The 26,581-nt window shown below is 54.9% G+C and overlaps 2 protein-coding genes across 4 annotated transcripts; both read right to left on the minus strand.

Moving 5' to 3' along the window:
• Positions 1-950: 950 nt before the first annotated feature.
• On the minus strand, positions 951-8,352 carry CENPA (centromere protein A). Of its 3 annotated transcripts, none has more exons than XR_014796562.1 (5): positions 8,039-8,351; positions 2,799-2,932; positions 2,265-2,342; positions 1,757-1,970; positions 951-1,458 (listed from the first exon to the last, which is right to left on the minus strand). XR_014796562.1 is itself a non-coding variant. In XM_084901399.1 (5 exons), the coding sequence occupies exons 1-4, from the start codon at positions 8,145-8,147 to the stop codon at positions 1,836-1,838; spliced, it is 456 nt and encodes a 151-aa protein (XP_084757525.1). In that variant the 5' UTR covers positions 8,148-8,351; the 3' UTR covers positions 951-1,458; positions 1,827-1,835. The 3 variants fall into 3 exon arrangements, 2 of the variants coding, with proteins under 2 accessions (XP_084757525.1, XP_084757524.1); XM_084901399.1 differs by having other exon boundaries at positions 1,827-1,970; XM_084901398.1 differs by lacking the exon at positions 951-1,458 and having other exon boundaries at positions 1,483-1,970; positions 8,039-8,352.
• A 1,205-nt stretch (positions 8,353-9,557) lies between these two features.
• On the minus strand, positions 9,558-23,069 carry SLC35F6 (solute carrier family 35 member F6). The gene is made up of 6 exons (XM_084901397.1): positions 22,851-23,069; positions 15,177-15,249; positions 14,290-14,461; positions 13,853-14,065; positions 13,026-13,136; positions 9,558-11,756 (listed from the first exon to the last, which is right to left on the minus strand). The coding sequence occupies exons 1-6, from the start codon at positions 22,925-22,927 to the stop codon at positions 11,287-11,289; spliced, it is 1,116 nt and encodes a 371-aa protein (XP_084757523.1). The 5' UTR covers positions 22,928-23,069; the 3' UTR covers positions 9,558-11,286.
• Positions 23,070-26,581: the final 3,512 nt, after the last annotated feature.

Below are 26,581 nucleotides of genomic sequence, written 5' to 3' on the forward strand. Positions count from 1 at the left end.
AAAGGGACAGCAGGGCCAGAGCAGCGGGTAGCTCTCCCACTAGAGTTGGACTACTGCCTGGCCCCTCCCATATTGCAAAATTAAATTTCTTCTAGTCTCTTCATTTGTGTGTGCTCCTTCTCCAGAACCCGAACCCTGAACAGGGACCTTGAACCACGCTGGTTGTGAAAGGGGATCCCACAAAAATAAATAAATAAATAATAAAAAATTATATATATATATATATATATATATATATATATATATATATATATATATATATATGAAGGGCAAGGTTTTTTAATCTGCTCCCTACTCTACGGGGCTCTCTCGTTTATTTATTTATTAATTAATATATTTTATTGATTTTTTACAGAGAGGAAGGGAGAGAGATAGAGAGCTAGAAACGTCGATGAGAGAGAAACATCAACCAGCTGCCTCTTGCACACCCCCTACTGGGGATGTGCCCGCAACCAACGTACATGCCCTTGACCGGAATCGAACCTGGGACCTTTCAGTCCGCAGACCGACGCTCTACCACTGAGCCAAACCGGTTTTGGCTCTCTCGTTTACATTTCAGCGGTTTGCGATGTACAAATGAAGTTAACATACAAAATATATAAGTATGCTGTTAACAGTGACTTTGCTTCAAGCTTGTTTCATAAAATAATTATTTTTATTTTTTATAATCTCTCCGCAAAGAAGTTATGAAAATACCTGACCATACATTGAAAAGTCACTTTAAAATCCTGGGATGAAAAATTCTAAATACATGTTGCATCTTCTGTGATTTACACATTTGTATACGATAGAGCTCCTGAATGATTTTGACAGACATTTACTAAGAAGAGTCGGAACATTTAACTTTAAAAGATATTCAGCTTCCACCCCAACTGAGTTTTTGAGAAGCTACACTTGACAGCCACCACACACCGACTCCATAACCCAGTGGCCTGACACTGGTACAAGGCTCAGTACCAACGTCAGGCCACTGGGCCACGGGGACAGCGTGTGGCTCTGCATCGGCTCTTGCCGCCGCCAATGAAGTTAATTGAAGGACAGAGAGGTACAGGCTCCCCATGCAGCGGACGGAAGTGTTCTTCTCTTCTCTTTCCCTGGTGCGTTAAGTAGAAGTAAATATACAAACGGTAAAAAATGTAAATGTAGGGAGGAGGGAGATGTAAATGGTAATTAACAAATCTGATGTCTTCAGAATCGCTAAGCAGTGATGTGAGTAATGTATACACGGAAGGCAACCTCAGAGTCTCTCTGAAAATACTTCTCAGGCCTCTGGAACCATGTTAATTTTCTTATACATGACCTTGTTGCAGAGGAGAGCCACGAAGTTCTTAAAAACAACAACAACAAAAAACATTACAAAACCAACATGCACACTCGGCTCAGAGGTAGCAAGTCCAGGAGGCATCCCGGACTCCCCGGATCTGGTCCCGGCTCCAGACAGAGTCCCTGGTGTCATCCCTGAAATTAAGAAATTGCATTTACTAACAAGGCATTTTCAAAAGTAAGAAAATCTTCGTTTAAATCAAAATGAGGCTGTCTGGTCCTTATAAGACAAAGAGGCTTAATTCGGACAGAAACTTGGGTCATCTGGTCATTAATAGAAAAGCATCTTTATTTAACTTTGTATAAAGGGCACGAGCCCCAGAGTCCCAAATACTCAAGATAAGACTAGGTCAAGTTTTTTCTCAAGAACCAAGGGAAGGCAAGAGGGCAAGGACCTAAGGATGAGGAAAGAAATTCCTTCAGCGCAACTCACCCCCCTCCCCGCGGATGGGAAGCGGGCGCTCCTCCCGCCCCCAGGGCCCTGGCGGGCGGGACAGGCTTACGGGCGCCGCTCAGCCCAGCCCTTCCTGGATGCCGCGGATCCGCCTGGCCAGCTGCACATCCTTCGGGAAGAGGGTGACGCGCCCGGCATGCAGGGAGAGGAGGTAGGCGTCCTCAAAGAGATGGACGAGGAACGCTTCTGCCGCCTGGGGACGGAAACACAGCGGACTGACCTGGCGAGGGGCACGGGCTGCTTCTCCCCTGGGGTCTGCCACGCTGAGTCTGGGAGGGCTCACAGGATTATAGGCAAGACTGTCCACAGAAGGAGCCTGAGCGACCTGGGAACTCTGCTCCTGCCAGACCAGATCCTGCCCCAAACCCGGCGCTCTTGTGGCTCTTTTCCCGGAGTTAGTGCGAGGCGCCATAGCCCGCCCTGTGGAACGCCAGCCCTTTCTCCCATCCTCAGCCCTCCCCCACCGGTACCAACGCCCTCTTCCTACCTCCTGTAGGGCCAGCAGGGCATGGGCCTGCCAGTTGAAGTCCACGCCACGAGTGAATTTAACACATATTTCTCTGACCTGTGAAGGAGTGGAGATGGGAGGCGAAGGAGAAGGTGAGTGGGGAGGAGCAGAGGGTAACGGAATAGAGACTCAAGGGGAGATCAGCCTCTCTGTGTGAGTCTCTGCCGATTTTCATGACCTTTACACCTTCCTGGTCCTTAACCTTCGGGCCTCACGAGCAGCAGGTATCAGCTCCCAGGAGGTGGGCAGAGGAGAAGGGGATTTCCCAGCAGAGGGCAGGGAGGAGAGGGTGGATGAGAGGGCTTCTATGGATGTAATCAAGGAACACGGTCCCAAAGGTGGTGGGGGTTGGAAATTAATTCCATAATTTATTGGAAGGTACCCGTGGCAGGCTCACGTTTTTAGAAAACCCCTAACCAAGTCAGAGAAGAGGTCCATTGGCCATTTGGGTACAGGGGACGGTTAAAGAAAGGAGGCAGCATGGGGGGGGGGGGAGAGCCCCCCGGAGCTCACCAGGCGGCAGAAGGGCATCTTCCTTAGTAACAGGTGCGTGCTCTTCTGAAGATTCCGGATCTCCTTCAAAATCAGATGTCCCCGGCGGGCAGATGGGCGATGAGATGGGCGCGCAGGTGGACGGGAAGGGGTGCCTAAGCAAAAGAGTGGAGTCAGCCCTGGCTAAAGCTTTGTCCTGAGTCACCAAGGTTGTGAGTTCGATCCCAGTCAGATCACATATAAGAATCAACCAATGAATGCAAAAGTAAGTGAAACAACAAATAGAAGTCCCCTTTCCCCCCTTCAGTGAAATCAATAAAAAAGAAAAAAAAAAAAAAGAGAGTTGAGTTAAACACGGGTGAGGTGCAGTAGAAAACAGAGGCTGCCTTGAAGTTTGGCTGTCAAACTGATTGCTAGACTGTGTCCAGCAAGCGTGGCTCAGTGGCTGATCATCAACCCATGAAGGAGGTTGTGGTTTAATTCCTGGTCAGGGCACATGCCCGGGTTGTGGGCTCGATCTCCAGTGAGGGGTGAGCAGGAGGCAACTGATCAATGATTCTCTCTCATCACTGATGTCTCTCTTCCTCTCTGAAATCAATAAAAATATATTTTAAAAATTGCTAGGCCATGCTAACTGGTTTGGCTCAGTAGATAGAATGTCGGTCTGCGGACTGAAAGGTCTCAGGTTCAATTCCGGTCAAGGACATATAACTTGGTTGCAGGCACATACACCCAGTAGGCACTGTGCAAGAGGCAGCTGATCAATGTTTCTCTCTCATTGATGTTTCTATCTCTCTATCCTTCTCCCTTCCTCTCCGTAAAAAATCGTAAGATATATATATATATTTTTTAAAAATTGCTAGGTCATAATATAATCCACAAAAGCAGGGATTTTTGTCTATTTTATTTACTGCAGCTATCTTCAGTAACTGGAAAGCAGCAGGGAAGTGCTAAATAAATATCTGTTAACTGAATGAATGACCCTTTCAGGGTATTATCTTAAACTAGAGGCCTGGTGCATGGACTTGTGCACAGGTGGGGTCCAGCTGGCCCTTTAGGGCCAGTGGAAGAGGCACCAGCCCACCCCTAGTTGGGGTGGGGGACCATTGGGTTGGCCGGCCGGACCCCTTCCCCCTTCCCCAGGTCCAACTCCTAGTCAAACTCATGGTCAAGGGGATAATTTGCATATTAGCCTTTTATTACATAGATGCCAGTTCTCGCAGGCACCCTTTTCTGACTTCCAACCCTTCCACCTCCCTCCTCTGGGCCCCACAATATTCTGTACCTCTCTTCTGACTTCCCCACCTCGACTGGAAACCCAATTATTTTGTTTCTAGGTCTTTTGGGGGGAAGCTGGAAGGACTCTGAGAGAGTATCTGTATCCGGTTATCCTTAGGCCCAGAGAGGTGGAGACACCTGGCCAGAGTGGGCCCTCAGAGTGGCATAACTCAGTGCCAATGTCAGGCTGCTGGGCTGCGGAGTCAAGAGTGTGTGGCTCACAGCCTAGTTCCAACAGCAAAAATAAGAAAGAAGGAAAAAACAAAAACAAAAACCTAAAGTAGAAATAAAAAAGTCAAACTCTCTGATCAGAAATTAAAAACTAATTTTTTCTAACTCTTGTGTTGAAGAGGAAACTTAGTTGAAATGAGTTATTTAGAAATGAATAAAAATAAAATCTACCTATCAAAACGTATGAGATAGAGCCAAATAGCACTCAAGGAAAATGTACAGCCTCAAGATCTATTTACTATAATAGAAAATAAGAACATGTAAAGGTAGCTGACCAAATGCTATCTTTAAATAGTGCTAGGAAGTGCTCAGTTGTTAGGAAGAGAATAAAATAAGCCAGAAGGAGGAATCCAAGAAATATTCAAGACGATAAATTAAAAAGAGTAAAAACAGAAAACAGTATTACTGCTCCACAAATTAAATCATGGGCCAACAAAAACAAATGAACTTCTAAGAAGTGGGACGAAGAATAAAAACAAAATAACCCTCAAAAACATTCTGAAGACTAAACTCAGTTTCACAAATGTGACTCAAGGCGCAGCCAAGAAACGAGAACCCACACAAGTCACTCAATAGCAGGGATGGAGCACAGTGCACTCACTGCCGAGGGCGAGAAAAGCTGCAGGGCAAATGGGGTCGGCGAGGCAATCGGAGAGACACCTTATGCCACATAGCGGGCCCGGGAGACTCTATCCCTGGGTGGGGCAGTGTGGGCCGAAAGAGCAGAGCAATGTCCAGGGGATCGGTGACATTTGGGAGAAAGAGGGAGGCACGTACCCAGGAGGCAAGCTGCTGGCATCTGCCTCCCTCCTTACCAGCAGCCAACAGTCTAATCACTGGCTCAGACACAGCCGTCACAGAACGCCACTAAAGGTCACCGCACAATCTAAGGAGGCCAGCTCCATGAAAGGAGTGAACCAAACTCAACAAATACTAGAGGGCGCTGAGTTCGTAGACAGAAGACATGGAGACTTTTGTTGTTGTTAATCCTCACCCGAGGATATTTTTCCATTGATTTTTAGGGAGAGTGGAAGGCAGGGGGAGAGACAGAGAGAAATATCCATGGGAGAGAAACACATCCATGGGTTGCCTCCTGCATGAGCAATGGGCTGGGGGGATGGGGAGGAGTCTGCAACCAAGGTACATGCCCTGGACCTGAATCGAACCTGGGACCCTTTGGTCCGCAGGCCAATGTTCTACCCATGGAGCCAAACTGGCTAGGGTGAGGCCTTAAAAAAAAAATTTTTTTTTTTTTTTCCAGAGGAAGGGAGAGGGAGAGGGAGAAAGAAACATTGATGATGAGAATCATTGATCAGCTGCCCCTTGCACACCCCACACCAAGGATTAAGCCCCAGGCATGTGCCTCTACCCAGAATCCAACTGTAATCTCCTGGTTCATGGGCCAATGCTCAACCACTGAGCCACACCTGCCGGGCTGCCCCTCGCCTTTAGGTCAGAAATTGCAGAATGCCCATGCGAGGAGTCTGAATGTAATGCTAAGTGAGGCGGAGCGGCTAACAGAAAGCTCCGGGAACTCAGGAGAAGGATTTGACCGAGAGCCCTGTCGGAGGAGGAGTGGCTTTTGATGGAAGGGGGACACCTCGTTCTGTTGTGAGTGGATAAGGGGGATGCAGTCTGGAGGCTTCCATTTCCTCAGCGAAGCATGAGGCAAGGTCCTCACCAGCTGAGTGAGATGGGGTCTGGAGTTGTAGCAATTCGCAGAGGAAGAAAAATGTATGGAACAGTCAGTGGGTAAAGGAAAAGCAAGACTGATCAATGGTTCTCATCATTAATGTTTCAGACCCCCAGAAAATGTGGGGTGTCCATCTGTGATAATCATTTAATTTAACCAGGAGTAGAGAGATGTTTCTATATAGGAAAGCAACAGCAAACATCTTTCTTAACGAGACAAAGATGGAGAAAAAAACTGTTCTTATTTCAATACTAGTCTCAGGGCCTCACTAATCCAATACAGTCCTATATAATAAAGAGGTAATATGCACATCGACCCCCACACAGTCGCACAAGATGGCCACCCCCATGTGGTCAAATATGGCTGCCACAAGATGGCCAGCAGGGCAGGACAGTTAAGGCTGACCGGGCTGGGACGAGAGGGCAGTTGGGGGTGACTAGGCCTGCAGGGGAGGGCAGTTGGGGGCAACCAGGCCTGCTGGGGAGGGCAGTTATGGATGATCAGGCCAGCAGGGGAGGGCAATTATGGGTGACTGGGTCGGCAGTTGGGGGCAATCAGTTCGCCAGGGAAGTGGTTAGGGGGTAATCTGTTTGGCAGGCTGGTGAGTGGCTGGGAGCCAGCAGTCCTGGATTGTGAGAGGGATGTCCGACTGTCCTGTGGGATTGGCCTAAACCAGCAGTCGGACATCCCCTGCGGGGTCCTAGATTTGAGAGGGTGCAGGCTGGGCTGAGGGCCGCCCCGCCCCCCCCCCCCCATGCACAAATTTTGTGCACTGGGCTTCTAGTACAATACAATAATAAGTAAAATGTATACAAATAAAAAAGATTCATAAGTTGTTCTCTGCAGACAAAACAACAGCCTAGTTAAACCATTTCAATCAAGTGACAAAAAAAGACTATTAGGATTAACAAGAAAATTCAGCGACTTGGCTGGGTGCAAAGGTTATTTACTATAATTAGGAAAGAAAAATAAAACACATTCACAATGGCAACATCTATAAAGAATCTACAATACACTTTTCCCCACCCTGCTCGCAACGCAGCTATGCAGCAGAAGGCAAGTGAAGCAGTGATGGCAATGCACAGGGGGCCTCTCCTCCAGGCGCAGATACAAGGGTCACAGGCCGGTGGTCTTCCTGCGCTCACACCTCCCAGAGGGAACAAGGTGAGAGCTCTGCTTGCGTTAAGGGCACAGGTTAGGGCCCAACGCGGACACTCAAGGAAGGAAAAACAAAACAAACAGAGCAGAGAACCCTCTAATAGAATCATTGTTCGAAATAGTCACAGAAAAGCAACCGGCGATTTTGCAACTTAGGAAAGCACAAACAGCCGAAACCGGTTTGGCTCAGTGGATAGAGCATCTGCCTACGGACTGAAAGGTCCCAGGTTCGATTCCCGTCGGGGGGCATGTGCCTTGGTTGCAGGCACATCCCCAGTAGAAGGTGTGCAGGAGGCAGCTGATTGATGATTCTTTCTCATCAATGTTTCTGGCTTTCTCTCCCTCTCCCTCCCTCTCTGTAAAAATCAATTGTGTATCTATATCTATATCTATATATCTATATATCTATATATATATATATATCTATATATATATGAAAGCACAAACATCGACCAAGGAAAACCTGTGTCCGCCAGAACAAGCGGTGTGACCGTCAGGTTACCTGGCCTCCCGGCAGCTCAGAGTTCTCCTCTGTACAATGGTCACAACATAAGGTAGAGATCATTCGCGCAGTTAGCACAATGCCCAAGTGGGGGTACGCACTCGATAAATGCTAGCGGGATCAAGAAAGGGTCGCCTTACGAGATAGTTGGGCCAGGCCTTTCTCCTCGGAACTACCTTCCCCGGCCCCTTTGCGCGGCGTGGAGCTGGGGACTAGCTCGGAGCAGGTGCCCGAAGGCCTGCGGACCGGGAGCGCGGAGGTCGGGCGGACCGGGAGCGCGGAGGTCGGGCTCGAGCCCGGGCTCAGCGGGCGGGCCTCGGCGTTCCCGTCTGTGGAATGGGCACGCGGGGCCGGCCGCGCCCAGCTTACAGACAGGCTGCAGGGGTCCGGCTCGGTTACCTGAAGGGGCGCCCCGCCGAGGGGTGGCGGGGGCCGGGGCGGCGGGGGCCGGGCTCGCGGCGCGCCTCCTGGGGGTGCCGGCCTTGCGTCCCCGGCGGCGCGGGCCCATGGCGGACGCGGGGGGTCTGGGTGCGCGGCTCCTTCCCCGCCTCCTGGGCTCGCGGGCGGAGGCTGGCGCCTGGGAAGTCTGGGAGCGCCCGGGTCGCGTGCGCCTGCGGGGCCGGACCCACGCGCAACGCGCTGCCTGGGGTTCCAATGGCTCGCACCGCCGAGCTCTGCCGGCGTTTTTTAAAACCGAATCCGGCGGCTCCCAGTGGCTGCCTCCGAGCAGAGCGACCGCGGGGCGACCAATGAGAGCACAGGCCTGGAGGCTGACGGCGGCGGCGATTGGGAGAGGAACGGGGACATGGAAGACCGATGGTCGGATAGGCCAATTGACGCTTGAAGAAGTGAAAGGAGGCGGGGCTTTCTCCCTTCTTGTTTGTGGCGACGCTGTCAGACTCATGTCCTCTGGTGCCCTCTGGTGGACAAAGGAAAGATCGATTCTGAAGGTGGAGATGAGTTTGTAGGACGCGTTTCTGACAAGTCACTTTGCTCAAACGTTTTGTTTTGCTGTCTACCCAGAGACGGCGTTTAAAGATGAGCAAACAGACCTACAGAGAACATGACAACCCCATGTCGCGCCTGTGACTCTCCCGGGAGCACCCCCAAATGTGACTCACCGGCCAGTTCTTGATAGGGATCTATGAACCTCAGCACTATTCTTCTTGGGTCACTCTCTCAGACATTACAATAGAATTATCCCAGGGATACGTCACCTTCCTTCCTGTTGCGGATAATCCGAATTCAGGCCAAGTGTAGAACTGGGCAGTAAGAATAAAACACAGAAACATCAAAGAGGGAATCCTGCACACCCCCCATGGGGATCTAGCTAGCAACCCAGGCATGTGCCCTTGACCTGAATCGTACCTGGGACCCTTCGGTCTGCAGGCCGATGCTCTATCCACTGAGACAGACCAGCTAGCAATCTGTGTGGATTTTATATTCCACTCCATGATAGTGTGTACAATAAAATGTTCCTTCCCCTCCGAGCAAAGCTCATGGCTCATGGGCAAAGGACACTTGATACAGGGTACGTATGTTTTATTGAAAACTGTATGGTTTTGCAAACCATTATCACCCCAATAAACTCGGTAACATAAATAAAAGTTGATGGTCCAGGGTGTTCAGCAGACCACCCTGGCGCACAGTGCGGCCTTACATGACACCCCACTGTGCGTTGGCCTATACAGTCCTGGGGTCTGGGTACAGGCTCCCGGCTGCACGCCCTGCTTCCTCTCTCTGGGCTGCAGTTTCTTCATCTGAACAATGGACGATGGATGGGGTGGTTTCCATGCTTTGGCACATGAGCGCTTTTCCATCCAACATTCTAGAACACCCCAATTAAAAAAAAAATCCATATAGCTAATTTCCCTTTTCTTTTTTAACAGAAAGGCTAAAACAACGTCCCAAGGCAGGCTTTTCTTTTGTTTTTGGACAAGGCAGCTGTAGTCCCCAGGACCCTCACTCTCCATTTCTTCTTCCTGTGACACACAGGGTCCCAGAGACTCAGGGCTGGTGGGAAAGAAAGACCCGCTCCTCCCAACAAACTTTAGTAACCTGCTGGCTTCCCACACAGCCTGAGGGTTCTGCTTGCCAAAGATCCCTTCCCCTAGACTTGGTTTTAACGAAGGCATTTGGTGTTTTATGCGAGCTGCCCAGAAAAATGGTCTGAGGCCCCGGAAACTGTCAGGGAGTGAGGAACACTGGGATGGAGGGCCGTTCGGCTCCCTGGGGTCCCCGATGCCAGCTGCCTCTTTGAGGGGGCTGAGGGGGAGCTACTGGGAGGATACCAGCTCATGATGTTTCTATCCCAGCCACAGAAAATCCCCCCAAAGACCCCAGAGAGAGACCAGTATGTGGGGGGGAGGGAGGAAAGAGGAGGGTGGCTACAGATTTGGAATCAGATTTCATTACTTAAACACTGGCTCCGTCAGGAAGTCACTTAACCTCTCTGCCTCGGTTTCCTCGTCTGCACCCACCTGTGCAGGTTATGTGATGGAATGAAAGTTAAGCACTTTGTACAAAGCCTGGGAGGCCAGAATCACTGTGAACAGGCAGGATCCTGGCCAATCCATCACCCTGGATGGGGGCTGAGGGCCAGCTGTGCTCTAGATCCCAGCCTGTGGCAGGACCATGCGGCTACACGGCCAAAGCCATGGCAGGACACCGGGCTTGCCAAACAACTTACAATTTTGGGAAAATGGAAGGTGCAGAGTCATACAAGCTGCTCCCATAAGGGCAGCCTGGAACTCCCCTGCAATCTCTCCCAGGAAGGGGAGCCCCGAGGGTGTGCGGCAAGGACACCTGGGCACCAAACAGGCCCGGGGGAGGCCTGTGGGCAGAGGGAATTCCCAGCGAATGGCTGTCACTCCTTCCCCAGTTGGTCAAAACTTCAGGCCACAGAATGGGCCCAGCTGGGGTTGGAAGGCTCCGAAGCCACAGGCTGACACCATCGGCTTCCCGGAGCGGGACACCGGGGCCCAGAGCGACTACGGGGCTGGGAGCGCAGGCTGAGTCAGCAAAACCGAAGGCTCCAGACAGCGCTAGGGGACACCTTACACTAGGGGTGTCGAACTCAATCAGAGAAGGGGCCAAAATCTAAAATCCAGCCTAAATCGCGGGCCGAATGGTTTACTGAACAGTCATAAACTGACAATGTCATAAACTGACAGCGGAGTGCAGTGATGACAGCGCGGTGCGGGCCACATTGCAAGGCCTGGCGGGCTGGATTTGGCCCGCGGGCCTTGTGTTTGACACATGTGCCTTACACGGTTCAAAAATGGGGCACTTGGTTCTGCTCTGAATCTGCTCACTGACCTCTCTTCCCTGGAGAACAATTTTGCTTGGGATTAGAAAACCCTAGGGGTGTTACTCCTGCCATTCCACCGAGTGGTTCCGCGTTGGTGCTGCTGTGGGGGCCTGGGCGAGCTTGGCGTGGGTCACTGCATTCAGGCCCGGGGGAGGTGGTGACAAAGGAGGACCTGGGTGTCCGGTCATCGTCTGTGGTCCGGGGGTCTGTCCTGGGGGTCTGTGGGGAGGGGCAGGGCGAGGCCTTGGGGACAGGGAGCTTGAGGCTCACAAGGCTGTGCGGCCTCAGCCTCAGGGCGAACGAGGTGTATCCGCGTGGCAGCAGGCCCGCGGGAGGCTCAGCTGGCATCGTTGATGAGCGTCTGAGAGGGATCCAGCAGGCGCTCTCGCTCGCCCTCCTCCGCTGGGTACCGGCTGCGGGCCAGGCGGGCCAGCAGCGGGCGGTGCAGCCCGTTGTAGAGGGCAGTGCCCGTCAGGAGGACCAGGAAGCCGAGGATCTGCAGCGGGTGGAAGGCCTCCCAGCCCAGCGCCAGGCTCAGGGCCCAGATGACGACGGTCCGCAGGCTGTCCAGCACCATGCGGGTGGTGGCGCTCATCTCCTTGGTGACGCTGATGCCCGCGAAGTTGAAGAAGGCGATGCTGCTGATGTTGCCCAGCAGCGCCAGGGCGATGAGCGGCTGCCGGCCCACCTGGCAGAAGGCGTCCAGGGCGTCCTCCAGCGCCCCCCGAGGGTTCCCGCTGAAGGAGCCGGCGGGGATGTAGTACATGGGCACCAGCAGCAGGGACAGGATCATGAAGCCGAAGAGGCCTGCGGAGGGAAGGGACCGCGTCACACGCTGCTCGGCCCCGACTCTCACTCCCAGCACATCGGGGCACCTCTCCCCATCTCCTGCCACCCCCTCCTCGAGGCCCCCACTCGAGGGCCTTCCTCTCAGGACCCAGAGCCGTCCCCTCTCATCCGGGGTTCACAACGGCCACTGAAGGGGCTCCAGCTGCCCTTCTCCACGTTAACCCACATTTTCCGACGACACCGAAAGAAATGCATTTTACTCTGCGACCAGGGCAAGTATGCACAGGCGCGCGCGCGCGCACACACACACACACACACACACACACACTCGCGCGCACGTTTTCACTTTCACAGAACAACAGCTACCCTTACAACGTGCAATGCTCTCTGACTTCTAAATTCCAGTTGACTCATTTAAAAGAGAATTGCTGACTATAACCACTACGGTGCCCACACGTGTGGAAAACCGCTCTCATTCAGCGTCACTGGCCTGTGGTAAGGAAGGAGCTGAACCAGAATGTAAATCGATGCACCGCTTCCTTCAGAAAGCCTTGCTGGGAAAAGAAGAGCAGAAACAGAGTGTGCTGGACAATGCCGTTGACTCAGTTATGAGCATTCTGCCATGGCCCTCGGCTCACTGAGGACCAGGCGCAGAGAGCCCCTGACTAGCCATGGGCCACACTTGGTAGTGCTGCTCTAGTCCTCCCCGCTACTGTCATGTTTTTAAAGCTATTTCCCTGCTCCAAACCTGCTGGTTCTTCCCTGCCTGCCACTTAAATTCTCTTGCCTGATGTTCAAGGTTCTCCATCTGAACCTGACCTGATCATTCTCCCAACATCAAACCTGCATCTCGCCCAAACTATTCCTCACGGGGCTGTAAACTCACGTCCAGCTCCCCATGTCTTCGTTCTGTCCGGGGTTCCCTCCTTCCTACTCTGCCTGCTGAAATTGCAGCTCGAATGCTACCTTCCCTGTCCCAAGGCGCTCAGGTAGGCTTGGCAGGTACAACTTCACTTGAGCACAGGGGGCCTGAGCTCAAACCAGTACTTGGCCACTTCTTGCTGGTCAGCGCCTCTAGAGCGAGGCTCACAACTCATTCATCTTCAGCCTCGTCCTCCCTGAGCTCCCGGCCGTGTGCACGACACACGTGGCAAAGGGAGGAAGGGGGGGGCAGGATGCTCACCCCTCCAGGCGGCCCCAGTGCTCCTACAAGTGCGTTCACTCCACACGCTACCCCCCAGCGGGCCCCCCGACCGGCGCCCTCCCCCAGCCCCTGTGCCCACTCACCCTCCGTGCCAACTGCCCGCAGAGGGTGCACGTTGTGCTTGTAGACAAACTTCTCCTCCAGCACCATCTGGATGGAGACGATGATCTGGGCCATGATGATCAGCAGGTCCCCTGTGGGGAAGGACCAACAGGCCCGGGTGAGGGAGGCAGGGAGCCAGAGGGCCACGGGGCTGTGGGCAGGGTGGCGGGCCCAAACTGAGGAGAGACAGTCCCCAAGGGGACACAACAGCAGCCCGTGACCTCTGCAGGGCAATGTAGTTCACGAGGCACAATCATAACATAACTGATCCGCTGGCCTCTGTGGGGGAATGTGGGGGGTAGGTTGATAAGGCAGGCACCGCACCCCCTCTGGGCCGAGGTCCCAGAAGGTCCGGAGGCCTGCAGAATGGGGCTCGCAGGTCTTTGGAGCACAGGCTTGGGAATAAGCAGTTCTGGTTTAATCCCTCCTCTGAGAGTCCAGGGCGGTCACTTCACTGCAGGATGGGCTGCACTGCTGTCTCTGGAGTAAGTGCTCAATCAAGGTTCATTCCTCTCCTCTCCCAAACCCAGCGGCGTGTGTGTGTGTGTGTGTGTGTGTGTATACAGCACAGCACCAGCTCTCTGCTTCCTCTGACCTCCGGATCCTTATCCACCCCTTTCTCACGCTGCGAGGACCTCTGGCCTTCTCTAACTCTACTTGGCAACCTGAGAGCAGGTGCGTGTCCACAGCGGCTGGTCCCCACATGCCCACCCGGGGTTGGCATGCAGCACAGGACACTGGCTCTGTGCTGGGCTGCCAGAGAGGGCAGGAGGGCAGCCCCGGTCCCCGGTCCCCGGCCCCGCGGCACCTGTGATCACTTCGCTGAGCTTGTGCTGATCGTCGTGCTTGCTCAGGAGGTCGGCCAGGCCCACGACCACCAGCCCCGCGATGGTGGTGAGGATGCCCAGCCACTGGCTCAGCACCAGCCTCCGCCCCAGGAAGGCCACGGAGAACAAGCCCGTGAAGATGATCACCGCTCCCCGCAGCATCTGGAAACTGGAGGCGCTGGTCATGTTCAGGGCTGGGGGCGGACAGACACGTGGCATTAGTTCTCGAGGGTCCAGGCGGGCTGCCCGCTGAGCTGTTCTCGGGGCTGAAGACATGCCTCCCACCTGGCGGGTGCCCAGTGACTCTGGGTGAGGGTGCGGGAGAGGGCAGGGGTGGGGCGGGAGTGGCTGTCGCATCCATGGCCGCCTGGGGTCATGGGCTTCTCTGAGCCCCACGTGGCCTGGCCCGGCTACTCACCCACATACATGATGCTGGTCCCGGTCATGTCGCAGAGGGCCGGGGCCAGGAAAAGAAGGGGGTTGAAGGGCTGCTGGGGGTCCATGCTGGCGTCCGAGTACCTCGCGGTTCTGCACCGGAGCAGGTAGAAGGCGGCCAGGCAGGAGAACTCCCCCAGGAACATGCCCACCGCCTGCGGGGACAGAACCCTACGGGTTTAGATCTGGAGGGGCGGTCACCTTCAACAAAAATATCTTTAACATAAGCTTTCTTCAGACAAGAGCTTCCCTGTAACCCCTGCACACAGAACTGGCACAAGCAAAGCTGCTGCCTGTGGGAGGCCAGAGACGCCTCCTGGGTCACCCCTAAGCCCCTCGAACATCTTGACACAGACCCTAAGGCTGTGCAGAGCCCTGTTTGAAAACCACTGATGTAGGCCAACCCCTGGTCAAGTTCCAGAAGGATAAATGGAGGTCCAGCGAGGCTCAGGAATTTATTTAAGGTCACAGGGCAAGTTGCTGGCAGAGCTGGGCTGAAATCCGGGTCTCCCACTTCCCTGTGGAGCAATAGGGTGCCTCCTATTTACGGTCCCTGTCCCTGTGGGGTCTGGGCTCCCGATGGGTGGAGAGCAGGTTTGGCTACGAGGGCTGATGTTTTCCTAATGTGACCTGACTTGGACGTGGTGAGGGCCGGCACCCAGTGCCCGCTCAGGCCTCACAGGGACCGTGCCCTTTGCTCCCTCCCAGGGCACACAGTCTGGCCTCTCTTCTGGGGAGGGAGGGAGAGAGGCGTGGGCAGTTCTCCTGGGAGCAGGGGAGACTCCACCCCCGGACCCAGAAAGAGCAGGGCCTCCGGGGCCAGGAGGCCTGGGCGACAGGAGGTCGTGGGGAGGAGGACAGGGCAGGTACCTGGAGGAAGGGGTGCTGGAAGCTGTGCTCCTGGCTTCCTCCGCAGCCCTGGGCCACGAAGTTGTCAGCCCACCTGCAGCGGAGAGAGAGAAGGTCACACCCTGTCGTGCAGCGGTGCCTGCGGACAAGCTCGCTCCTCCATCGCCAGGAGGCCATACTTGGGGGACTGGGCCCAGAGTGGGGCTCCCTCTCAAAGGGGCCAGTCTCTGGGCAAGGAGTCTTCATCTGGGGGTGTGGACAGAATGGGGGGCCTGAGAGCCTCTTCTGAAATGTCATGAACCTCTAACTGAAAGTAAGCTTTCCCTGGAATTCGGAAGGCGGCACAGCAGCCCTGGGGCTTTGTCGCAGAAATCGCAGCCGCTCTCATGATCCCACGGGGGTTGCTGCGGACGCTGTGAAGTACCATCACACCCATCACTGCTCCAAATTTATAGTAATTAGACCCACTGTTTACAATTTTATGTGTTAAGAAGCGAAAAGACACATATGACTATTCATGAACTTGCCTCTTTAATGTTTTGATAACGTCATGTCAGCATAATTGGCTTTTTTCTGTGATCCTCAGTCTTTTTTAAAAAAATATATATTTTGTTGATTTTTTTACAGAGAGGAAGGGAGAGGGATACAGAGCCAGAAACATCAATGAGAAACATCGATCAGCTGCCTCCTGCACGCCCCCTACCGGGGATGTGCCTGCAACCCAGGCACATGCCCTTGACCGGAATCGAACCGAATCAAACCCAGGACCCTTCAGTCCGTTGGCTGACACTTTATCCACTGAGCCAAACCGGTTTTGGCAGATCCTCCGTCTTTTATTTGCACATTTTAAAGCATCACGTTAGGATTCACCAGGTTAGCAAAGAGCCACACTGCACACTATCCAGTCACTGGCTACAAGGGCATTGGCCCGGGGAAGGCCGCCTGACGCAGACCCCCTGTCACCTTCCTGCGGCCGGAGGCTTGGAGGGTCTTTCCAGCGCAGACGCGGAGGCAGGTGGCCGGTGCCCGGCACCAGTGGAGCGGCTCCCTGCCGGCTCCCTGCCAGCACCCTGGCAGACGGCATAACTGACTATGGCTCGCTTCCCCAAAGAGCCCACACGGGCCCAGAATCCTTCACGGCCCAGGGCGCCGGACAGCTACCACCACCCTTCCGTGCTGTCCGCCGTCTGTGCACTCAAGTCCCGCCCTTAAATGTCATTTGTGCTGCAGTCTACCGTAGTCTGATCTCTCTCTTATTCGAAAGCCCTCCAGAGATGTGGGGACTTTTCCACCTTCTGACTCTTCTCGTCTCCTGGCTGAACAGCCCAGCCCTTCCTAACCTTTCACTTCCCTGGCTGCTGGCTTCTGGAGGCGTGCGGAGGGCCTGGCCCAGCGCCAGGGGCATGTGACCTGGCCCAGACTGGGCCTGGAGAGGCAGTGACCCCTCTCTCACGTGGGATGCCCTGGTTAGCTGACACGACTGCTGACTCAGGTTAGGTGACACAAGCGGGGCCGTGTCACACTGCTGACTCAGTCCCTCAGACCAGGGCTGCTCTCTGTGGCTGCGGCTGCTCCCTCTGCAGCACCCACCGCAGGCGGAGGCTGTCCTAAACGGAGAGGTTCAGGACTTCCCCAAAACGCCTGCCAAGAGCAGCCGCCCTGCAGTGCCCAGCCCTTCTCCAGAGGCATCTCTGCACAAGTGTGTGTGTGTGTGGGGGTTCTGCTTCCTGTGCCCCCCCACAGAGCCACAAGCATGGGCCCCTGGTTGTGCCAAGCAGTTGAGAGTCTGGGTTTGACACACATCCTGTCCAGCCCTGGCTTCTGTGCCCTGAGTCTGGGGAGGGGAAGAGGAAGCTCTTTCCCACAGCCCAGGGCAAGGGCACGATGCCCGGATGTGGCAGCAGGAGGGCGAGCCGAGTGGTGATGGAGCTCCTGGTCACCCGGGAGGGCAGCGCAGGCCCGTGAGGGAGAGACCACGTCTACCCAGATATCTGAACACATCCCAGGGCGAGGGAGCAAACAGGGCCGAGACCGCCTTATCTCTGAGAGGGGGTAAGAGGGGCAGTTAGGAGGGCTCCTGGTTCTTGGGAATGACGAGGCGCACAGGAGAGCTGCAGGGCGGGGGGAGGTTCTGATGTGACTGGCTGGGGAGGCAGAGAGGAGTCCGGGTCAGGGCACTGGCTGCAACCAGCCCTAGCACCAATGGAGACAGGAAGCCCTCGGTGCAGAATAAAGCCACCCGCTCTCTGGGGTCTCATTTCCGCCTGGTCTGCTCCAGGTTCTGGCTTCTGGGTCCCCAGGGAGGGCGGGGCAGGGGACGTGGTGGGCGCCTCAGGCAGCTGTGGCTCAGGGCAGGCGTGATTTACATGATTTCGCTTTTGCAGGAAGAGACCCTGGGGAGGGTCTGGGGGAGGCAACTGAGTGAGACAGAGGAGAAGGAGTGAAGAGGCCCGGAGCCAGCTTCCCCGGAGGCACTGGCAGGTTGGAGAGGTGGGAGGCTCCTCCAGGAGGGGTGGGTGAGGGCGGTCCTGCCAAGTCTGTAGGTCAACCAGAAGCCATGGCCCGGGCAGGCACGGAAGCCCCTTCCTCATCCTGGGGCCACACCCGAGCAGAGATTGGCAGGTCAAGACGACGACTCACATCTGTCTCACTCTCTGTCCCACTCACTGCCATTTAGAGTGCAGGTTCAGCATCCAGCAGCTCCCACTCTGTGCCCTGCTCCTGGCACATCACTCTACAGAAGCTCAAACCGTTTTTGGTTGAATGAATGAGACTTTCAGTCCCTCCAAGCAAATAGGCAGGTGCTACGTATAGTCCAGAGGCAGTGACTCATGAGTCCCAATTTCCCACCTGGTCTGAGGTGCCCCCTGCTGGTGGGACAAGCTGGGCCCAGGGTGGGGCAGTGGGTGGGGAGCTGGATGCAGGGTTGGTGGAGAGCTCCTCCCCACCCCCACCTCCACCCTAAAGGGCTGTGTCTGCTTTCTCCGAGGCTGGGTCTGTCTGAACAGGTCGGGGCTGGCAGCTCTCCCTGCTGGGGAAAAGGAGTCTTTTTGTATCTGAGCGCCTGGGGATGGCTGACAGCCCGAGGGATTAGGTGTCATCGGGACAGGATCAGGCCAGCAGACACTTTGAGAGGAGTTAGGCTTCACGTCCTGGCCCCGAGACAGACCTCAGTGCATTGTGCAGGCACAGGAGGACCTCAGCAGCACAGAACAAGAGCCAGAATCCAGCCCCAGTTCACCTGGGGATGACAGCAATGACCCTAACGTGGGAGAGCGCGTGGCTATTTGCGAATCATGTCACCGAAATGTTTTTGTAAATAGAGGGCTCACTGAGTACTGACTTCCCGAGGGCTGTCTGGTCGAAGCCTCACAGGGATCCTCATTTTACAGACGGGGACTTCAGGGTGTGGGGTGGAGGGGTGGAGAGAGGCGTGTGCAGGCTCAAACAGTTAACAACAGGTTCAAACCCATGTGCTGACATTTACATTCAGCAAAGGCAACAGGCTACATGGAAAGCTGATTTTGAGTTTCATAGACTGGACACGTAATAGTGTTCTTATCTATAAAATGGGGATAATACTGCCCTAGCCAGTTTGGCTCAGTGGATAGAGCATCGGCCTACGGACTGAAGGGTCCCAGGTTCAATTCCGGACAAGGGCACATGCCCAGGTTGTGGGCTCGATCCCCAGTAGGAGGCATGCAGGAGGCAGCCGATCAATGATTCTCTCTCATTATTGATGTTTCTATCTTCCTCTCCCTTCCTCTCTGAAGTTAATAATAATAATATATATAATATATATGGCTAATACTGAGTTGTCAAAAGTAATTAATAAGATATGTAAGACCTGGTGCAGCATGGCAGGAGCCACTGCCCCTTGTGGTTCGCCAGGCTCTGCTCCTGCCCCAGGGAGTGTCCCTTCTCCAGTGGCGCATCCTTCTCCTTCTCCGGGATCTACCCTGCTGGCTGAGGCTGAGGCCGCTGGAAGGGCCTCAGGCTACTGCCCCAGCAGTTCCAGACTTGCAAAGAGGATGAGAAACTCAGCCATCATCTCACAAAGCTCCTGTTCCACTGACAGGAACCCAGGGACCAGAGGGCTGAGGTGCTCAGAAGGGCTGGTACCCAGGAGTCTCCGCCTCCAGTTCCGAGCCCTCTCCTCACACCTGAGGTTCACTATCACCTGCTTATTCCAGTTTCTTCCCACTCCCCTGGCTGAGGTGGGGCAGGGGCTCAACTATGCAGACGGGGCCTTCATTTCCTGTGGATACTGTGTCCGGGGGAAAGCCATGGTCTCCAGGGCAGGCGGCCGGTGGGGACCCACCAGGGTCGGGCTGAGGCCGCATGAGCAGGTGCCTCTCTTAGAGCTCCCGGGGCCTCAGCAGGCTGGGGTGGGCTCCCCTTGATCGGGGGTGAGTCCTACACACAGCCTTGCCCAGTGAAAATCACAGCTCAGCATTCTGAGAGGCGGGCGGCTGTGTGTGTGTCTGTGGGTGGGTGGACTGAAAAGGAGGAAGTGGCTGCCCCAGACCGATGGGCTGTGTGTCCATTCCCCGCAGAATCTCTGCCATTTCCTCTTGAGTTCCTGGCTTGTCAAGCCCCGTGAGTCAGCGCCTTTCTCCCACAGAGGCATCTGTAGGAGGCCCAGGGCTTCTCCACTAGGGTAACTCTGGCTCAGGTCGTGATAAATGAGAAGGAGCCCTCTCTCAGTGCAACCAGGAAATCTTCCTCAGGAGATGTTACCTGTGTCAGGGAAAAGGCGGAAGTCCCGCCCAAGAAAGAGGCACTTTGGGGTACTGCAATGGTTAAGGGATAGGCCTGGGCCACCATGCTGAGACCTAGGTTCTGGTCCCTGCTCTGACCCAGCCAGCTGAGTCACGAAACGAAACTTCTATTGGGACCTCGACTGTAAATTGTGGGGGTTAGAATGGATAATTTCTATGTTTCTAACAACTCCAAATGCCCCCCCACAAAATGACTAGAGAAGTCCCCAGCCTCGTCCCACGTTGGCGATTAAGAGCATGGATTCCAGAGCGGGCTACCTAGGCTCAAATATAAGTCCTATAACAGCTGAGTTGAACTAGGGCAAGCAAGCCCATCTTTCCACACCAGTTTCCGGATCCGGAACAATGAGTTTACTACCTACTTCATAGGGCGGCAATAAGACTTCATTTAACACGTGAAAGGCGGCCAGAGACAGGCCTGGCACATGGCGGGTGCTCTCTGTGAATGAGCCGATTAGCACTTGCTATGATAGCATTCTTAAGTGTCTGTCCCAGCCCCAAACTGCAGGCCAGAGTGTGATTTCAAACAGAACTAATTCCCATCAGGATACACCCGGCCACTTTCCCAAGTTCTTTCTCTCCAAGGCTTCTCATCCTTCTCCCAGGCTGATCCTGGGGCACTGTTTCGAGTGCAATTCTGCGCCTCCCATCCCCATCAGGCTTCAGGGCGGGGGACAGGATCAAAGCTTGGGTTCCCACCTGTGAGCTTCTTTCCTGCGGCTCAAGGCAAGGCCTCCGGAGGCAGGCAGGGATCCTTTGGTTCCCACCTGACCGGTTTGGAGCTTTTGAAAGAAGGAGCTGAGTCAGCCCTCACCCTAGAATCACCGGCAATCTCAACTCTCCGTGGGGACAGCAGCCCGGGCAGACCGACCGCCACTCTCTAAGCAGTTGCCTGAGGTCTTGGCTGGAGCTACAGATGGGCCCCTGGCTCTGCTGGGAGCAGATCCTAAGGCGAGGTGGGGCCCTCAGGCTGAGTCTCCTTTCGAGCTAAGGCTCACAAAGGAGTGACCTCCAGGAGGCCTCAGGGCTCAGGAGCCCAGCCTGGACACACAGATGCAGCTGACACAGACAGAAGGCGGGCCCCACCCAGAGCTCCACTTCCTCTGGAGAAGGGAGGACACTGTGATCGCCAAGCGCGTACAGGTCTGCCTCCGCCACCTCGGACTGTAAGCATCTCAGAGGCAGAGACCGTCTCTGTCTTCCTCCTTGAGTCCAGACGGCACCTCATACGGTGCTTTACACACGCCTGACGCATTGAATAGGACACTTTCTCGCCAGGCCTCTCTTCTGGTGTCATGTGCTGGGAGCCAAAGCCTCAGAAATGAGTAAGAATGACCAGCCCCCTCCTCCAGGGAGCACAGGCCAGAGGGTGACGAGGGTGACTCCTCCTTGCTCTGGAGCCTGACGGGGAGGGACACCGCTGTCCACCATTCTCTTTTCCACGTGCACCGTGGAATCGGTTCAGAGGAAGGCCAGGCTCTGGTCCTGGGGCTCTTGGACGGTGAACAGAGGGGAGGAAAGCCCTGCTCGGAGGTGGGGCAGGGACAGAGGCGAAGAGCTGCCAAAAGAAGGGGCTGCCTCCGGGACCCCTGTCCTCTTCTCTTGTTACAGAGAGGAGGCGCTGTTTGGTTCCTCCTCTCATGACAGCCCGGGGTGCTCAATCCCCAGCCTCCCAGGGCCTGTCCTCACCTCCCACCAGCACCGCAGCCTCATACTGCCTGGCTGAACTGCCCGCCTGGCCTCCCTGTCTGGGATAATGGCGCTTCTGTTCTCCAGGCAGACATTCTGGATGGAGTGATCATTGTCTCTGGATCCTGGGGGTCAGCCTGTGGCTTCTCTCTGCCCCTGGTCTCCCCCACCTCACTGCCCCCTCCTAGCTCCCCTCACCTGCTGGCAGCAGCCTTGGGGTGGGTTTCCCTGCAGCAAACCACGCTTCACCTTGACCACCAGCCTCATCATGCCACTCTCAGCCCCTCCCTCCCTGCTCAGGAGCCTCTCTTTGATTATGGGGTAACATCCAGCGCGGACATTCGGTGTTGGACCACTTTCGTCTGGCCTTGCCGCTTCCTGCCGCGATGTCCCTGCCACAAGTCAAATGCCAGCCTCACCCTTCCTCCATGCGGGCCGACAGGGCTGCCCCTTCTAGGATCATTCGGCCCCGCATGGCCTCCACCTGGCCTCCACCATAGCTCGCGAGCACACGTCTGCGGGCCACCCCACCCCCTCCCAGCGCCCCTACAGCGCCGGGAGGGCGGGGCCTCCCGCGCCGGCATGGGAAGGGGTCCGGTCCCCGAGAGGAACCGGTCCAACCCTCCGTCGTTTAAAGATGGAACTGAGCCAAACAAAGCCGGTTTGGCTCAGTGGATAGAGCGTCGGCCTGCGGACTGAAGGGTCCCAGGTTCGATTCCGGTCAAGGGCATGTACCTTGGTTGCGGGCACATCCCCAGTGGGGGATGTGCAAGAGGCAGCTGATTGATAATTCTCTCTCATCGATGTTTCTCTCTATCCCTCTCAATTCCCCTCTGTAAAAATCAATAATATATATATATATATATATATATATATATATATATATATATATTTAAAAATGGAACTGGGTCGCGGAGGTGGAAGTGACTCGCAGGACGAGCTCACAGCGGGTCACAGCCGGATGAGCTCCAGCGCGGGCACCAGCCCGGCCTGCACTAGCCCAGGCCTCTCATCTCCGGGCTGGGTGGTCCCTACACCGAGCGAACCGGCCGGAGAAACTGGGCGCCCGGGTGAGGCCGGGAGAGGACAGCTGAGAGGCGTAGGCCGGGAAGGTGGTGGGGAAGGTGGCGGGGAAGGTGGCGGGGAAGGTGCGGGGCGCCAGCACCCCGCGGCCGCGGCAGGCCCCGCGGCGCCCCCGGCCCTCCCTCCCGCCGTCCGGACTCACTTGGCGGAGAGCGTGTTGATGGAGCCGGTGACGAGCATGAGCCCAGCCAGGAACAGCTGGTACTTGGTCCAGGCCATGGCGGCGGCGGAGGGGGGCGCGACGCTGCAGGGACCCCCGCGACCTCCACGGTCTCTGGAAACTACAGCCCCTGACCCGGTCACCCCGGGGTCTCGGGCGCTAGCGCTTCCGGGCCGGGCGGCACGTGACTCGCGCCGGCCCCGCCCCCTGCCCCGCTGGCCCCGCCCCCTGAAACCCGGCGCGCCGGTTCCCACAGGTCTCCCCATTTGTGAAAGGAACTGATGGGACGGTGGTGCAACGAGGGTGCGTCAGAGCGTTTTGTAAACCGTTTTGGAGAAGCTGAGCTGAATGATGTCAGAGGCAAACTACAAAGTGTTGCTGTCCAGCATGGGAATCTCCCCTTCCCATGGAACCCAGGACCTCCTTGGGGGGAGGGGGGAGCGCGCGCGGAGGCTGGGAGTGTCCCTAGGGGTCCCAGCCTGTGGTGCTGCTCACATCTTCCAGAAGAGTGGCGTAGGAAGCTCATTCCTGCACCCTGGGAGACCGTTTTAGAGCGAAAGAAATGACATTGATCATGCTGGTGAATGATGGGGCAGGAATTTGCAGGCAGAGACTTCTGTCTCCCCCAGATCCATGCCTTCAGTCACCCCCATGACGATCACCCCATTGCTTCTTCGTGGATTTCCCGAGGCTGCTAGGAGGCAATGCCCGCAGAATGCCCTAGGCTTGTTTGCAGAGCGTTCTGGCTTTCTCTAGAACCCTGCTCCTGGTTTTCAGCCCGAGATGGACTGTCCTCACCTCCAGGTTTCTAGTCTGCACCCCGTGCCTGTCACCCCACAGGTCGGAGTCCGAGGCCTTCAGGGATCTGCTGCAGGCCCACTGGGCACACTTTCCCCATCCCCGCGGATTTTGTTACTAAAGTTGCAGAGATAGGACCTGCCTGCCCGCTCCTCCTGCTTACCGTAACCCTGCCTCGGACTTGTGAAAATGACCAGTGTTGAACCAGAAAAGCGCTCAGGGACTGCACCAGACCCTTTTATAGCGGGGAGACCTGCTGTAGGAGGTCACCTGACAGTCAGGGGCTTCCCAGAGGAGGGGACGGCACAGAGGTCTGAGTGGACATGGAGGGTGTCTGGCCCACAGACCACTTGGGAGTGTTCCTTCTCTGGAGCCTGTTCTCCTAGGTCTGAGGGAGAAGGGAGACCCAGAAGGAGCTTTCTTCTGAGCTTCTTGTCCTCAACAATATCATTAGGTTTGTGTGTTTGAAGAGGCATGAATTCAGTTATCCAGAAATATCACTGAGATTCTGGGACCTGCAAGGATACAGGATGTACAGCTTCTATCGCAAGGGCAGGATGGTGCATGCCACGCCCTGGCAGCCCATCACAGTCGGAGGCAGTTCCCACAGGCCACAGTGACACGCTCAGTGGGGCTCTGGACCATTTTCCCCAAGTGTCCAAGCCAAGGGCACTGTCCTGAAGGAAACATTATTAATGACCAATGGTGTCACCAGCCCGACATGATGTCACTAGTAGCACAGTCTTTGCCTGTCTCTCTAGCCGTATCTTCAAATGAATCTTAATGTATTGCCATTATTTGACCATTCATCAACTGTTGTCCTTGGAGCCTTGGAGACAGGAGGGTTTATTTGGAATTGGCGCCCACGAAGTGCCAGGCCCAGAGCCAGACGTGAGACGACCCCAAAGACAAGTGAGACAAGGTCCCTACCCTCAAGGAATCTGAGATGTTGCGGAGGAGAGGAGTGAGCACATGGGTAACCATGTAGCAATGCTTAAGAGACAGAGGGAGCTGGGAAAGGCATGGGGTTCCTCAAGAGGGGCAGGAGCGAGGGCATGAGGGTGACAATCAGAGCTGTCCTACATTGGGTACCCCATCTGTGTCCGCATGTGCTGGGAGCTTGGCCACTGTGGCCCCATGTGCTGAAATGTAGGGACGATTTGAGCAGGGCCTTGACAGAGGAGCAGAATTGCTCCAGGTGGAGAAAGGGGTCACGTGGGGCAAAGACCACCATGTGGACATCTTGGAATGACCAGCTACCCCTCATGTTGGGGAATGACCTACAGTGAGGCTCCAGGTCTCTGCCAGCCTGGCTAGCCTGGGCTGTACAGGGGAAAACCAGGGTTGACATGGGTGTTCCCAGGTAGCAGGGACCTCAGACTGGGCATTAACGAGCACTCCCCTTGCATATGTGCATGATCCGGTCTTTGGGACTTTTCTCCCGAAGTCAGGGGCATTTTGGACACATTCGCACACTACCTTCAGAGAGCTTCTGGTTTCCAGAGTCAAATAAAACGCACAGTGCAAACCCCTGCATTTGTATTCAGAGCTGCCTGCCAGCCTGTGACTTGTCTGAAAGATTGAACATTTCCCCAATCAATTGAATCACACCCTGGATTAGGAGAGAGTTATTTTCTCCGGGGAAGGACAGAGACAATTCCGTCAGACCTGTTTTGTTCAGAACACGCATTTTTCTTCTTCTTTTTTTTCCTGTATGTCTGTCCTTGGGCTACTTCTCTCATGTGTGGCCTGTTCCCCTGGTAGAATGTGACTGTATCATGGGCAGGTGACAAAGGTTCTTTGCTTGGCCAGATTTTAGCCAAAGTCATGAACCTGCTCCTGGGCCCATCGATGTATCTTCTTGTAAAATCCTGTTTTAGTAGGACCCTGCCAAGTCTGTTCAGCCAGAATCCCCCATCCTCCATATCTGATCACCTCCCTACCCCCCACCCCACACACACCCTCAGGGGATGTCGGATCACTCTGGTCTGCCACCAGCAGAAATCCTGTTAAGTCAGTTTAGCCAGAGACCCCTTACAGCCGAGGTTTCCTCTTAGTAGTTTCCCACCCATGGCCTCACTCTGCTGTTTGGCTGCGAGTGACCACTGGCCAGGCCACATTTGGAACTGAGCTCCACACAGCCCTGCAGACCGAGGTCTGGTTTTCCGTGTTGCAAATTGTTTTTATTGCTTTAACTGCCGTCTGGTTCTGGTTTCCCTTTGATACATCCAGTTGCCTTTCTCTCCCAACGGGGTGGGCATTGCAGGGCGGCCATCTGAGGCTGTGGCCGGGAGGAAAAGCAATGGCCGGGAGACATTGGGGCAATGAAACCGGGCCTGACAGGACCTCACCAGGGAAGGGAATGTGGATGGTCTTTATTGGTCATGAGGTGGCAGATACTGTTGACCAGCTCTTTCTGGTGGATTTTATGGCTTGTTTCTATGGTGACTAAAGATGATTAGATCAGGAGTCACCTGCTCCTTGTGGTTTCAGGCCCTCATAGGTCATTCTCAAAACGAATATTCTTTCTTTCTTTCTTTCTTTCTTTCTTTCTTCCTTTCTTTCTTTCTTCCTTTCTTTTGTTAATTCTTATATGAAGATTTTTTCCCCCCATTGCTTTTCAGAGAGAATAGAAGGGAGGGAGAGAGAGAGAGACACGGAGAGAGAGAGAAACATGGATGTGAGAGAGATTTATCAATTGGTTGCCTCCCCCATCTTCCCCCACCAGAGATGGAACCCACAACCCAGGTACATGCCCTTGACTGGGAAATGAACTCTATGACCTTCGGTGGGAGGGCAGGTGCTCTTACCACTGAGCACACTGGCCAGGGTTGCCTTTCCTTTGTTAACGTAAAAAAACCATTGAAACCTGTAAAGAATTTTCATGAGTTTATTTGAACCAAACTGTCGGGAAG

Source organism: Pipistrellus hanaki (genome assembly GCF_964339955.1).
Source record: "Pipistrellus hanaki genome assembly, chromosome: 12".
In the NCBI taxonomy this organism is placed as follows: Eukaryota; Metazoa; Chordata; class Mammalia; order Chiroptera; family Vespertilionidae; genus Pipistrellus; species Pipistrellus hanaki.